The 16,807-nt window shown below is 35.1% G+C and overlaps 1 protein-coding gene across 2 annotated transcripts; it reads right to left on the bottom strand.

Annotated features, from left to right (window-relative positions):
- Positions 1–664: 664 nt before the first annotated feature.
- On the bottom strand, positions 665–15,801 carry LOC140801939 (BTB/POZ domain-containing protein At5g48800). Of its 2 annotated transcripts, none has more exons than XM_073157330.1 (4): positions 15,462–15,801; positions 5,509–5,575; positions 1,587–2,753; positions 665–1,406 (listed from the first exon to the last, which is right to left on the bottom strand). In XM_073157330.1, the coding sequence occupies exons 1-4, from the start codon at positions 15,638–15,640 to the stop codon at positions 882–884; spliced, it is 1,938 nt and encodes a 645-aa protein (XP_073013431.1). In that variant the 5' UTR covers positions 15,641–15,801; the 3' UTR covers positions 665–881. The 2 variants fall into 2 exon arrangements, with proteins under 2 accessions (XP_073013431.1, XP_073013433.1); XM_073157332.1 differs by having other exon boundaries at positions 1,587–2,811; positions 15,462–15,595.
- Positions 15,802–16,807: the final 1,006 nt, after the last annotated feature.

Below are 16,807 nucleotides of genomic sequence, written 5' to 3' on the forward strand. Positions count from 1 at the left end.
CGGCGGTTCCACTTGGGGAGGCGAGTGTTGGATCGGGATACTCGGGAGGGGAGGAGCCCACAAGGGGTGTTAGAGGTAGAGGAGATGAGGTCAACAGCAACATAGGGAGATAAGGCTGGCAGCCCGAGCAGCGTAGGGATTGGGGAGATGAGGGTGGTGGCAATTGTTAGATTAGAGCTCAAAGTCGGGACTCAGGAAAGGAGCCGGCAAGGGGTGTTAGAGCCTTAGAGTAGGCCGTAGGAGAGATGCCGAGATGAGGCCGACGACGGCATGGGGACTAGGGAGATGAGGCCGACGACGAGGGTTGGATCGAGGCTCGAAGTTGGGAGGAGCCGATAGAGGGTGTTAGAGCTTCAGAGTAGGTAGATGTTAAGATGACGTCGACGGCGGTGTGGGGGAGAGAATGAAAGGGAGGTGTGTGAGAGAGTGAGAGTTATTTAGTTTAGTATATATAGTAAGAGTTGGCGAGTTGACCCGTATACTTAAACAGAATAAATGGGTCAGCTATATAAACCCAAACACAATCCAATTATTAATCGAGTTTAATAAGTTAATCCATTTATAACTCAAACCCGATTAAGAGACGAATTATTATATCCAAGTCAAGATTTGCCACCTCTATGTAGAGCCATATGGTTAGAAGTTGCAGCTGATAACACTAAAATGGTAAGAAGTACGGACTTTTATATCTCAACTCCAATTGTGAGGGAAAAGAAAAGTAAAGTCATTGTTCACGTTAGCAAATTCACAATGTAACTACTGAATGGTATTATATGTTTGTGCTGATACTTCAAGGGCACCTGTCATTATAAACACAAACACTATATTACATCGCTTAAAATATCTATTGCCATAATATACACGTCGATAACCAGTTTGCTTCATATTCTTCCAGTGAGCTTAGAATCTGTTCTCTGTGAATTCTTTGACGGTGATCTCGACTCTCTGAACGGACTGTGGCTGAAGAAGTTCATCTTTCCAATCTTCCTTGATAAGGAATTCATCAGCCTTTTCGAACTTGAAGTTGACTTCTGTAAGTTTTGCTTCATGCTGGCATGCCCTTTCTCAAGATCGTTGAGTCTCACTCGCATACGCGCTATCTCAAGTTTTAGCTCTCGATTCTCTCTCCTCAAAGAGGCATAGTTATCTCGTGGGGACATTGGTGCACTAAGTGCTCCATTGCTGATGCGTCGTGACTGGTATGGTACTTTCTGATTGTCTTCTGAATAGGAGGAGCATAGGGAATTTCTGAGCTTTAGTTGTTCTATATAGAGAACTTGGACAATTGCCTGAAGAGGAAGCCGCTCATTTTGTGCAGCATGAGCGTTAGCTTCTTCTGAGAGCTTTTGGAAATCAATGAGCTTACAAAGTCTCTTCCTCTCCAAATCAGACAATCCCTGGTGTGCCTGGGAAAAAGAAGTTAGGAGATAAGTAAACTATATATACATAGATAAGACTCATGACAGCTCAAGTAATTTTTAAAAAACAGTGAAAGACTTTTTCCGATATACAGTAACAGTGAAATTTCAATACACCCTAAACAGTGAAAGATCTTTCAACAAGTAAAATCAAATACATTATATTACCTTGAGGTAGATATCAATTGCACGATACAATCCATCATCTGTTGTGCGTGCATATCCCGGTAAGGTGTCAGCAATGGCAATGAATTTGGCAAGTTTGAGGTTAGCATCTGGAGCAATCTCTGCAAGATAACTGTCAACTAGTTTTGCCACTTTTACCAATGCTGTCTGAGATGGAGGACAAGGACCATCAGAATCATAATCTGAGCCTTCTTCCTCAGTGTCATCCTGCTGCGAGAATATAACAAGGATTCTGTGAACATTGTCAACATCGAACATTGTGTCCCCTGGGTGCTGAAAAGAAGGTATCAAGAGATCATCAAGGGTAGCCATCTCCAATTGTGAGCCTATTATTCTTTCAAGATTTAATTTGCAGGATGTTGAGCAGTCAAGACATAGCGCTGACCGTAAGAGCCCAAATAGAAAACTTATTGGCACAGTTAGTCTTTCCACTGGCAATAGACTAGAGATAGCCTCAACTACTTTCTTTTCCTCACAATTAGTGGATCCAGGCACTAATCCAACTTTAGAAATGCTTGTTGCATTGAAGAAATTGGGCTTTCTCTTAAATAGTTTCTCAGTATAGTTTATAAGTGATGCTCCAATACTCTCAGGGCGAACTCCTCGACACCTGATAGCTTCGATGACTCTTCGATACAAGTCAATGCAAAGGATAGAGAGGTCTTCAATCCACCAGTCTCCACTACATTTTGCCTGCTTGTTCATGTGCAGCCTCCCTGAGCTGCTGTAGTCTAACCGTGAAAAACTGGAAGCAATCTGTTCTGCACAAGCCTTTGAAGCAATAGCTTCTACACATCTTCCAACTATTTTAAGCTCATCAGCAAGTGGAAGCAAATTTTCACAATTATGTAGTACCTCGATGCACATTTCAAGGCTCTTACACACAACATCATTCAGATAGGTCTCTGAACGGAAAGATAGGTTGTCATTGGCATATTCCTCTGTCATTTCGAGGTAATCAGATACACAGCAGAGTTGAGCAACATTTGCAGTCGTAATCTCAAAGTTCACTCCATAACAGAATTTGACTGCCAGTTCAAATGAGTCAGCACCTCCTGGTACATTAAGCAACAATAATTTTGAAGTATCAGCATCTTTGTTATCCGCAATTGATTTCCGTATTCGGCCACTTCTGGAGACGAGTGGGAACTGCATTACCCCATGGAAGCCAGAAAACATCTCATAGGTCATGCTCCAATAGAAACAGCTATGAAGCATTTAAGGAAAGAGAAACCAGATTTATATAAAGCAAATATGATGCAATCATAATGAAGTTATATGCACTGACATGCATATTAAATTGCCTAAACAGTTTTTCAATTACTTCACTCACAGAACAATGTGATAGTAGTCTCAATTTCATTTCAATCATTTTATTTTGCATGCATATTTAAGAATGGCAGAGGACTAAACCTTTTCATTTCTATCTTCACTACTACCCTACTTTGCATACGCATCCTTCTTGCGGACCTCCAATTCTGCATATGGAGGCACAATTTAGTGTGATCCAATTCTTTCGATTTCTTTTTTGTTTAATTACACTAAAATTCTTAAGGTTTTGTTTTGTATTATAGCTATAGCAAAATGGAAAGATTGTGCTAGATATATGCAACGTGCTGAGCAAATTTCCAAAAATCAATATCAGGATTGGGATCTACCTCAGGGAAAACGACACATATCAACTGTATCAACTATCTCGATGGCCCAAATCGAATTAGATTATTCTTTTAATTACGTAACATTATAAATATTATTTATAAATACAGAAAAATTATAAAAATTTAGAAAAAGAACAAGAAAATAAGAAAATAGTATATAGAGTTTAAAATCTAACAAAATGTATTAACTTACTAATAATTATCATTATTTTTCTTTTTCTATTTCTTCCCTCTCCCTTCTCTTTCTCTCTCTTCCTCTCTCTATCTCTCTCTGTTACTGCAGCAGACTGCTGTAGTAACAGAAACGATGGAGAGAGAGAGGGAGGAAGAGAGCGGAAGAGAGAGAGGAAGAAGCAGAGAGAGAGAGAGAGGAGAGAGAGAAAGAGGGATGGGGCATCAGAGAGAAGAAAGGAAAATAAAAAACAAACTATATTGCTTTAGTAAATAAACAAGATCGAGCAAGGTGTTTCCCCTCCAGCTCGTCTGCGTTCAATCCACACTCCCTGTATCAGACTTTAATGAGTTAATCAATAGCAATGGGGTGTCTAGATGTAGGGGGTGTAAGTGTCTTATACATATATATTGTTTTATTTTAATAGATTGCTCTGGATGTGATCATGTTAGGTTTTTATTTGTTGGCAATTGTGTACAAAATATTCTAAGTGTATTTTTTCATGTATATGAGCTTTACACAAGTCTAAAATATCTCTAGTTTGAAGAATTGCAAGATTATTGGAGAAAAGCCGTCGAGTTCACACCGCGTTCACAAACGCGTTCGAACGCGGGTACTGCGTTCACACAGACAGAGAGCCGCGTTCACAAACGCGTTCGAACGCAACCTGAAGAATTCAAGTTGTCGCGTTCGAACGCACTCGGGCCCGTTCGAACGCACCTGAGTTCAAGTCATGCCGTTCGAACGCACCCGGGCCGCGTTCGAACGCACCAACGAAGTTTGATAAAATTGGACTTTCGTGAGTACGGATAAGACTTGGATTTGTGAGTACGGATAAGACTTGGATTTGGCTCTATCTTGGAGATCATATATAAGGATTCTGAAACCCTATCTTGAGGGTGGTTGAAGAAGCATTATTGAAGGAGACTTCTTGAGGCTATATCGGTTCTTCAACTAACAAGGTTCCACTCATCTACAAAAGTTAATCTTTCGTCTTAAGGGCTATCTAGACGAAAGATCAATCTCGAGGGTTACTGAGATTGGACTTCAATCACGAGAAGCGATGAATCGTGGGTTCTAGCGAGCAAGACTGAGAGGAACAAAGTCGTTTGGATCGACGAGTCGTTTTGTGAGTCAGTCTTGTAACTGCTACTATTCTAGTGATTGGTTTTGATCCGAGTTTGGATCCGTGGTTTTTTTCCGTTTGGGTGTTCATCTCTGCTTTCGTTTTTAATATTTCTACGGACTTTTACTTAAGAGAACGAGCGAGATCATTGACTAGTGTTTAGATACATACGTGTGTCTAGAGGTTTTTTCAGATCAGATTCATAATTTTCTCCAATTTAGAAAGAGGTTTTTCCATGTAAAATGGTGTGTATCTGTTTTCTTTTGCTGTTCCATATCTAGAGGGCCTATAGAGGATTTTAAAGAACTTGAAGGCAAATCCTTTTAACCAAGAGTTCTCAGACTAGAAGATCCAATCCTTTTTAGCTTGGCCAAGAACTATTGTCATATTCTGTTTCTTCTTGTATGTAAAGCTAAGATTTTCAAGGTCACCACAGCTTTGAAGCATCTCCTCCTCCCTATACATCTATTTGATCTCTCTCATTGCTTGTCTCATTTTCCTATGTTCTTTGCTCTCATCATTGTGTCAAATTGCTGCCATCATCAACCTCTTCCACTTCAGGATCCTGTCTTTCCTTCTCTTTGGCTACTAAATGAACCGCTTTCAAATATCCTTCCTCACTTGACTATAAGCTACCATATTTCCTTGTTTCAGATCCATGCTAAAATGTAGTCAGATTGTTTCTTCTAGGAAATGATAATTAGCTTGGATAAAATAACTGCGGTAACATAGAACTAGAGGAAGACAGTCCAATAAAAGAGGCATGCAGAGATATCAAACTAAGTTATTCTATTTAATTAAGTTTACAATTTGAAAGAACTAGCAAGTAGTAGGCAAAAGAATATTCTACTAGTGGCTGCAAATGAGTCTTGTACAGGACGTAGTTATTTGACTTGTGCAAAACTCACTATTTTCTTTCACAAAAGGAAATAACTTCAAGAAAATTACCTTATGTAGAGCAAACCTCACACCACTAATATCAATAGTTATATCGCTTGGAACATCCAAAAATATCCTACAAAACATCTCATATTAGTGATAGAAATACAATCAAGATCAACAAGTTTACAGTCAAATTAGGAGAACACAGAAAATGTTAACTTAAACATGTCGCAAGATTTATATTTAAATCAAGCCACCTGGAAAGTGATTTACTAACTAATCAACAACTTATGTGCTAATAGTAATTTATAAAGAAACAGACACCTGAAAGCAGCAAATGTTATAATATAAAAAAAATTGTAGCATAGTATCATTTTCTAAATAGAGACTCACTATACAAACCTAGCAGCTGTTATAGTTTAATATGAAATAAAACATTTACTTGACTGTTACTCTTGAATGGAACAGAAAGACAATGCGTTCTTACTTTTGAAATTCCTTTTCTTTAGAGTTTTATGCTCATAATTACATCACACATATAATATATGTACAAATATATTCATGTGAAGCTGCTTAGGTTATACGCATAAATGCAGAAATATCCACAATGTAATCATACTAGGGTCAATATAACTGAAGATTTCTGGCAACTTTATTTTAGTCGTTTCATTATATGAGCACCACTCTTCAATCATAGTAAACGTAAATGCAAATTTATGTAATGATAAGTTTGTTGATGCAGAGATTATCAGATCTGGCCTCACAAATTTGTCACTCATTTTCTAGCATTAGAGAGCATAATGCAATATAAAAATAAGATTATACGGGTATTTACATCAGCATAGTAGCCTATAAAAATTAAGAATATGAAATTAACGATTAAAGTTTAGATAAAGCTTCGAAGAATATGACTGTTGGAAATGCATTTTGACATAATATTAAAATTACCATCGCAATATTTGAGTTTTTTGTCAATGTATTACGACTTGTAGACAGTGACGAAAAGTCTAAAATGGGTTTCTTATACGAAGTTATTAACTTAGCATAAGAGCCAATAAAAAAATGTGGACAAAAATTATAGAAAATGATGAAAGTTGATTGACTCTAGATAAAACAAACAGCTAAATAGAGATATACACGCTGCTAGTAAGCATTAGTTTATTAATTCATTTATTTATAAATATTTTAAAATTTGAATACTTACAAATTTTAAATTATATATTTCTATAGAATATTTTCTAAATCCCAGATTTTAATTCTCTACAAATGTCAATAATGATATGAAGTCTTACTTGGAGTTAGAAAAGTAATTAGCGGACTAGAGTCAGATATTCATAAGCAAATCCTTTGCGATAGAGAAGTGAGTTATTATTCAATTGAATAATTTTTATTAATATTTATTTTAAGTTTCAATATATTCAATTTCTTATAAAATATATTCAATAATATATTTCAGATAAAGAAATATAAATTGAGAGCTGGCCAATTTAGTACTACTAAAATTGTTGCAGCTATATCTAACTGAATAGTGGTCCATTTATAGATGGAAGACACTAAATTTAACACCAATAGCAAAGATCTCAAGTCAAACTATATCTTCATCACAGTGTGAAAGAAATTAGACTATATCTTTCTTGATCCTCACCAAAACATGTAATCGATTGACAATGGAGAAATTAGAGAAATTAAAGAAATTAGTATTTTGCCATTATAATATGAGACTGAGAGAGAAAAATTAAAAAAAAAGACAGAAAATGATCAGTTAATTGATTTAAGTCATGTATTTGATGAAGACCCCCTAATTCTATAGATCAGAGAAGTGAAAGATAGATTATTAGATGATAAAGATAACCTATGATTAGATAAGACATTGGGAGAGACTACGATTAGAACAGAGGCTGGTACAAAATGTTCGACAATAAGAGATAGTATAACTACTAGTGCCAGTGATAATCCTGATGATTTTGATGATATATCTGGTGGTGAGATCGTCCCTTCCATATTTGCCGAGAGAAGTCAAGAAAGCATAAGGATTGAATAAGTCATGTAACAAAAACATGAATAAATAATAATCTAATATTTGATCCCATAAAATTCCACATCTAATGATAATATTTATTTAAGATTTCTCAAAAATATTTTCATAAAGATCTCTTATAGTTTATTTACTATAAATTAATTATAGAGAATATAGATTTCTTCTTATATCTTATTTTTATGGAAAAATAATATATAATATTCAATATTTTCATAAATCCAAACTGAAATATTTCTAATATACTAGAAATATAAACATCATAATCTCTTTTTATTCTGAAAATATACTAAATCAGAATTTTCTATAAAATTTATATAATTTTGACACTAAATTTTCAAATAAATTCTTAGAATAATAAATTTCTTACTTTTGTAGCATAATTGAAATCATCTGTATCAAAATTTCTTATCTTATAAAATTAGACATCATAAAAAAAATAATAAGAGATACTTTTCATTTTATCAAGTCTATATTATTTGGAAAATGAAAATTTAAGAAAATATGAGGAAAACTTGCCTTGATTACTTAATCCCGATTAATATAATTTTTGGATCCTAATCATAGTCCACACAGATTCCAATGCATTTCTCTGCTTTCTTTATCTTTTTTCCCTTTTCTTCTCCTTTTTCTCTGGTACAATTTGATCTCCATTTTTTCCCTCTACTTAGCACTATTGCAATACGACCTTCAAAAAGCTTCCTTTTCTAGTGTTTTCTTTTCTTTTCTAAGCCTCCGTCTTTATAGATGAAAAATACAAGAGTCATAATAAGATAGGAATTCTAATCTCCTTTCTTTTTTACTTAAAAATATAGCTAATATAAAGATTTAATTTAATTTAATCTGAATCATAAAATATAAGGATAAAACTAAATCTTTCATTATCTAAATTATTATCTCTAATTTTTTATCTACTTATTTATTTTGGAAATCTTGGGTTATTACATTCTACCCTCCTTAAAATAGGTTTAGTCCTCGAAACTTCAAAATCTCATAAATAATATTTAAAATTAATAAATAATTATGTTCAATCAATTTCTATAGTAGTAATACTTGAGTCTGACATTCTAATAAATATGTCAAATTTTATCAAATACTTAATTTTTGTTTTAACATGCCAAATAATCCTCATATAACTCTTTATTCTCATTTAATTGAATATCCAAAAAAATAGCATCTAAAGGATTTTTCTCTCTTATTCAATGAAAAACTTACAATTTGAAAATTCCTTCATAAGTCAGAAACTTTTTTTTTCTATTGGTCATCCAAATAAATTCTCTCGAAAAGCTAGTCAACCAATTAACATAGATCTTCTATACAATTTTATCAAATTTGAATTGTTATGATCCTAATTCGTATATACCAGCAAAAATTTCAAAAGATATTGTCATCAAACATAATTTGCATATTCACTTCTACTAGATATTTTTCAGATAATTCTCAACATTTGAATCATAAATTGATCACTTATATAATTTTAACAAAATTAGCTAGGAAAAATTTGGAGTCAATAATAATATGATCGTACTATATTTTTCTGTCATAATTGATGTAATAACCCATATCTAAAAAAATAAAATAAAATAAAATAAATATAATAATAATAATAATAATAATAATATATTAAACTTAAAGAAAGAGGCAAAAAAGAAAGAAAAAGTGATTAAAAAAACAATAATGTTGCATGGCACAAGCTCGTGCCATGCAGGTTGTGGCCGCGCTGTGGGCGCCACATGCGCCCACAACCACCGGCCTGGCCAACTGAGCCAGGCCAGCTGGCTGCGATGGGCCCCGGTGCTGCCGGGGCCGCCGCCGCCTTATCCCACCTTGACCACCTCTCTCCCTCTAAATCTTCCTTCTCTCCCCTCTCTTTCGGTCTTTCTCCTCTCTCTCACTCTCCTCTCTCTCTCAAACTCTCTCTCTCTCTTTCTTATTGCTACCGCCGCCGACTCGCCGCCACTATCGCTGCCGTGCTCCCGATGCCGGTGAGCCTCCTCCTTCTTCCCTCTCTCTCTCACACACTTGGGCTCGGGCTCGCCGGAGCCGAGCCGCCGACCAACCCGGGTCCGCAACCCCCTTCCTTCTCCTCCCTTCTCCTCCCTTCTTTCTTCTTTTCTTTCTTTCTTCTTCCTCCTTAGCTCTTCCCCCTTTTGCAAGGGTGCTGGGCTCGGCCTAGCACTATAGCAGATACTGCTGGGCCGAGCCAAGCATTGTAGCAAGGGGTTGCTCCCTTTACTTTTTTTTTTACATTAATTATATGTTTTATTTTCTAAAATTTAGGTAAATTAGATTTTTTAGATGGTAGATTATTTTGATAATTTACACTCACTAGTATAAGTATTAGCTAAGTATTTTTAGTATAATAATTTATTAATTATAATTATAAATACTTGCATATGAATTTATTTATAGTTTAGCCATTGTTTATTAGATTAATACATGTAATCATATTGATAATAATCTTATATTTTATATATTTAGTTTTATTAAAAATAATTAAATTATATAAGTTTCTATTAATTTTTATGTATATTTATACATACATATATTTAATATATATATCTATATCTATATCTATATATATATATATAATGTATTTCTAGCACCTTAATATTATTATATATTATTTTCTATACAATAAAATGCTGAGCTCGGATAATTATTTTTATATTAATGGATAATAATTATTATATGTATAATTAGTAACTAGTAAAGTAAAAGTAGTAATTGCCAAATAATTGAATTTACTTAGTTATTTTATGTACATGTATTTTAATTATATTATTATATATCTAATTCTTTTATGGTTTTATTATATCAAAAGAGATTAATTATTATATGCCTAATATATAATTAGAATAAGGTTGTCATAAGTATATATATATAATATAAACTCAGTTATTTAATAAAATCTAATAAATTATTTTATTTTACATTAATGAATTCTAAATGGGATAAATGACTAACTTCATACTACTTAAACATTTTCAAACTCCGAACCCCCTTATTTGAGATCCCAGGGATTTTATTAGTGATGAGTTGACACTCAGTTGACGGATGTGACGAATACATAGTTCATGTCTTCCAATCAGACTCACTGAGTAGTCTTAACCCTTAAACGTCTTTCCCAAATTAGGTTATATTATATAATTATGTACACGCATGTTTTAGCCTCCAGCATGATTATATGATTTTATCTAGAGATAATTGTACTCGAGCATATTTTATCATGCATGTAATTAGGCTGATCTTGGATATGAGCATGATAATGATATATAGAGATAATTAGAGATGACTATACTATTATAATTTTATGTTAAGTTAATCTGTAGCATGAGTATGCATGTGATAAATTAGCATGGGTATGCATGTATTGACTACATGGTTGGAGACTACATTGCATCATTTTTCTTTTGATTCCTGTTCCACCTAAATTCCTATTATGCATTGACTTGTTATCATACTGAATAAATGCATACGATCTATCACTTAGAAGAAAAGCATAAAATATGATTAATAGGATAGTTAATAAAAAACATGAGGATACCCAAGTGGGTGCGGGTGCGAGGGTTAGGACGCGCTTGGTAGATGATTAATTGCTCAACATAGTCACGATCCTATGGCCTAACGTTCGAAGTCGTTAGTCTGTGTGCGCAGCAGAATTCTAACACATGCATTCGCCAGGGCATATGTGGCGAGTTATCCTCATGTGTTTCTATCAGCTAGAAGGTGCTCGGTCTAGATGGATGTTGACACCTTAGCTGATGGCAGGGTATAATTATGATTGAGATACTCCTTGCGGATGACAGAGTATGCTCTGAGCTTTCAAGCCTGATATTGAGACCGAGTACCGAGTGTTGACTATGCATAATGGTCTAGTATGATGATGACATTCAGAGATAACTTTAATGATTGAGATGTTAAGAAATGCATATGATTTCATTATCATCTGATATACCTGATTATCGAGTGGTAAATATACTTATGTGATTGCATTTGATATCATAGCATGGTCATGGTTGGCATGTATTATATGTGTCATATTTGAGAGAGTTATAATGATGGTATGACATAGAGATTTATTTATACATTGTCGAAAATTATATATGTGATCAGTTATGATATAATAGGAAGTGCGTGTCCGAGAAACGATGGCTTTGATACCACTTTCGATACAATCTCCCCTAGATTAAGGTTTGATCTATCTCATTTTCAGATCTGGATAGGATCTTGCATGGAACTTTAGAAGAGGATTCCTAAAAATATAGCCATCGGATCAACGTGAAATTTTGATAGGTCATAACTCTGGAATTCCAGCGAATCTAATTTTAGGTGAATCAGACAACGGGATTTGAAGATATCTTCGGATAAGTGGGCGAACAACAGAGAGTCCATTCTTTGGATCCGTGGATGGGGCACAGGAACTTACGTGGATTATGGAGGTGGTAGGCCGGCGGTAATGGAGTGGCACCGGTAAGGAAGGTGGTGGTGTAAGGACTATGGATAGTGGAAAGAGTTCGGGCGAATGTAGAGAGTTCTGAAGAAGGGAGGAGGAGTGGGCCGCCCTTACGGGATTAGGGTGAGTGGCCGGTTGAAGGAGGCTAGAGGTAGCGGAGTCGTGAAATGAGGGAACGAGAGAGAAGAAGATTAGGGCAAAAACTCAATTCTTTTATTATCCCCTTTTTGATTGCTATCCACAACTTAAAAGACTAACCAAACAATTTAAAAATAACAATTATTAACCCTAGAAATAGTGAATTTCCGCCGACCGCATTCAAACGCGTTCGAACGCACCAAATGCGTTCTCTGTATTTGTGAACGCATGTAGGTGTTCGCAAGCGCGTTCGAACGCATCCACTTGCGTTCGAATGCAACCTACAGAAATCTTATTTTTTTCTAAATAAAATACCAAAACAATAAGAAAAAACACACATAAGGTGTATCCATGCTCAAGACAACATCAGTGAAGTTTGAATCATATCATGAATTCATTTTTTTTACTTTCAAATATACCTAATATAAAATTTTAATTAGATATAATCTGAATCGTAAAATATAAAGGATAAAACTTGTAACAACTTACCCTAAAAAAATAAAAATAAAAATAAATAAATAAACAAATAAATAAATAATAATTTGGGCACGACGTGGCTGACCACACTATGGCCGGCCTCGTGCCCATGCAAGTTGCATGAGCAGCTTGCGTGGTGAGGCGCCACGCGCACACCGCCGTTGCCGCAACCAACCAGCTGTGGCCAACTGGCCGCGGCGGGCCCCACTGCCGCCGCTCCTCCCTCTTTCACCGCCTCTCTCTCCCTCCCTCTAAATCTCTCTCCCTCTCTTTTGGTCTCTCTCACTTATTTTCTTTCTCTCTCTCTTGCCAACACTGCCGCCGTCGCCACCGCAACCCCTCTCCACCGCCTCTCTCTCTCCCTATAGCTCTCTCTCTCTAAATAGCGCGACCTCTCTCACTCTCCCTTTTACCCTCCTCTCTTTCTCTCTCTCTAGCACCTCTCTCTTTCTCTCCTTCTCGGCGTCGCCGCACCCCTCACCGCCTTCTCTCTCTTTTATGCTATCGCTCTAACTCTCTCATTCTCTCTCTTACCCTCCTCTCTCTCTCTCAATCACCTCTCTCTCTCTCTCGAGCTCTTTTTCCCTTCTCTTATCGATGCCAGCCTACCGCTGTCACCGCAGCCTAATTGAGCCTCCCTCCATTCCCTTCTCTTCTTCTTTCTTCTTTTTCTTTTTCCTTTCTTCTTCTTCCTCAATTTCTTCTCCTTCTTTCTACACAGTTAATGCAAATAGATTATTTAGACATTAACTATTTTAATAATGTTATATATTCTTCAATATAATTATTATTAATTATAATTTGTATAATTAATGATTAATTAGGTATAAATATAGGTAATACTTATATTTATTATTTATATCTCTATTAGATTAATATATAGATTTGTAAATTATAATTATCAAATTTATATACTAATATTCTTATAAACTATTATATACTAATATATAGATTTACATGAACGGATTTTAAATAAGATGAACGGCTAACTTCATACTACTTAAATATTTTCAGATCCTGAACCCCTTATTTGAAGCCCCGTGGACCTTGCTAGTGATGAGCGTCACTCGATTAATTGGCGGATATAAGGGATACGTGATTTGCGTCTTCTGATCAGAGTAGTCTTATCTCCTAAACGCCTTTCTCAAATTAGGTTATATTATATATTATGTACATTAATGGTTTGGCCTCCATCATGATTATATGATTTTATATAGAGATGATTACAGTCGAGCATATTTTATCATACATTTGATTAGGCTTATCTGGAATATAAGTACATTGGTGATATATATAGAGATGATTAGAGATAATTCTATTGTTATGATTGTATATCGAGTTAATCTGTAGCATGAGTATGAATGTAATAGATTAGCATGAGTATGCATGTGTTGACTACATAGTGGAGACTACATTGTATCATTTTTCTTTTGATTCTTATTTCATCTAAATTCTTGTTATGCAATAACTTGCTTTCGTACTGTATATATGCATATGATCTGTCATTTAGAAGGAAAGCATAAAATATGATTGATAGGATAGTTGATAGAAAGTGTCAAGATACTCGAGTGGGCGCGAGGGTTAGGAAGCGCTTGGTGGATGATTGATCACTCAACATAATCACGATCTTGTTGGCCTTACCTCCGAGGTCGTTAGTTTGTGTACGCAGCAGACATTCAGACACATGCCGTTCGTCAGTGCATATGTGACGAGTTATCCTTAAATATGTGGTACGTGATAGCGACTTGAAATATCTTGAAGAAATATTTTAGATCGAGGATGAGATGAGCTATAAACGTGAGATGGTATAGAAGATAATTTAACCAGATATTGAGTTGTACAATTATTTGATATTTATAATTTATTTTGTACTCGTGTATCAATTGTTTAGTTGTATTTTGATAGTTTATCGTGGCTTGTGTAGATCCTGCCATATTATATAATAATCTAGTGTATATTATTGTGGAGTTGGATATTTATATGTTAACATGTTTTTTGGTTGATAGTATGATTTATTTGGTGTTGGATTATGTGAGCATGAATATGTTAGCAAGTAGTATTTGATGATGTCATAATTATATGTGCACAAGAGTGTATCTGTACGTGATGGACCCTATCCATCCTATCGCGTGCGCCGCACATGCTGTGTGGGCGCGTGGGCGTGCACGTGCTCGTGCACGGGCAAGGGCGTTACAAAACTAAATGATTATCTCTAATTTCTTATTTATTTTTAAAATTTTGGGTTGTTACAAATTGAATCCATGATCTCTATTATGAGGTGATAAGATTCAGATTATTAGGCTCTAGTGGTGACCTATATAGGAGATTTTACAAAAACTACTATATTGGCATATCATTGTTCAATCCTTATGAAATGTAAATTCCAAAAAAAATAAAAAAATAAAAAGCGTCCAGCATATTTTAATTTATAAATAATAGAGAGGCCAAAATTAATATAGGAGAAGAAAATAATATACAATAATTTTAGGAGAAACAAAGAGCAAAATAGTTAGGAGAAGGAATTTAAATTCTAGTGTATAATTCTCTAACATGTTTATATAAATGTAAAAAAAGAGGATTAAAAATAGACTCCTTGAGTTATGCTAAAAGTAAAAAAAAAATTATGAACAATTCACTACAACATTCTGTAAGTGGAACAAGCGAACTTCACCAATTTATTACAATAATAGAAATACCTGTTTAACTTATCCTTAGCAAACTGTTCTTAGTTAGAAGCCAGCAGACAGATGAATCAAAGAATGCTATTGCTTTCTTTCTGAGCTAATTGGCTTCAGCACATTTATCTAATTTAGAAAGAGTGCACTAAGGATGTGATTTAGAGAGCAACATTGCAAAGGGACCAAGTGGTAGAAACTTAACAAGAAGTAGCTTTAGAACGAGGAGAGTGTTCACCAGTCGTTAGATAGCTGCAGTTGCTGCTGCTGCTGCTGAGATGCTGAGGCGATGGGAAGGGGAAATTGGTGTTGGTGTGGACGAATGTGGCCTCTCTCCATGGAGTAAGAGAGTATGGCCACGGGGAGCAGAACAAGCAAATGGGGAACATTGAGAGAGAAGTAATAATAGAAGAGCATCGGTTTTTGGGGAGGCACTTCCGGTCATCGATCGACAGCTGACGTGGGTTGCAGCGGTGGTGGTGGTGGGTCACAGCAAATGCATTGCGTTCGTGGAACCACTGTGCACTTTTTGTCTTCCTCCTCTACCAACTGCGAGAAGAATGAGTACTATCTGTTATACCGTATTAAAGGGAGAAGTTGTTATTAATCTAATATTTGTGAAAAGTGCGTAAAATCCTTTGCAGTATGAATGCATGTCATGCGTAGCAATTAATATCATTCAAATTTATGCAATATAATCCTTTGTGAGACTCTTGTTAGTAATGGGGTAACCGTAATTAATGGTTTTAGCAGGGTTAAATATGATGAGACGTGTGCTTTTGGTGGGTCCGTACCTTCGAATAGAAGTGATTATGAGTTTCGTAGGCTTTTTGACAGTGGATTTCCTACTCTTTCATCATGCTCTACCACTGACCTTTTCCTCTCTTCCTTTTATAGCGTTGCCTTTAGCTTCAACTTTTGGATTATTCCCACTTTTGGAGAGTTTTTGATCACCAAACTAGGCCTCTCATCAAATGTTTTACTCAAAGAACTTGTATCTTAAATTTATTTTTAATAGAAAAACACTCCCTTTCGAGTCTTGTTTGGTACCCGTCAATCCTGCGATTCAAAATCACGCCACCTGAACGACATGATCAAAGCACTCCATGCTAGGGGGGGCATGCACGGCCCACTTGGATTTGACGTCTGCCCATGCTTACAGCAAGACTCTCTATGACTCTATAAGCCTATAAAAGGTACTTCATTATTTAAAAGCTACTAGCGTGTAATGGCCTTGTCGGGAAAAAGAAATTGACTGTCATGGACGTGGATGGCATATATCGAATACCCACCTCTGTTAGAGGTTGTAACAAAATACCAACTTCCACTGATACGTATTTAATTTGAGGTTAAGTTTCAAACTTAATTAGTTAGCCCCGCAGTCTTATAGTCTTAATTTAAAAATCTTAAATTAGATTAAAAAAATTATGATGTTTGTTTAGGAACTATACTAAATTGTATTTTATGAAAAAATAAATATATATAAAATTGATGGGGCAAAAGATCTTTTGACTTTAATGATAAAAATAATAATTTAAATAATGCTAAGGATAAATTAAAAATAAATTTATATTTATTAAAAAA

This window comes from Typha latifolia, chromosome 15 (genome assembly GCF_019914945.1).
Source record: "Typha latifolia isolate L0001 chromosome 15, TyphaL0001v2, whole genome shotgun sequence".
NCBI lineage: Eukaryota > Viridiplantae > Streptophyta > Magnoliopsida > Poales > Typhaceae > Typha > Typha latifolia.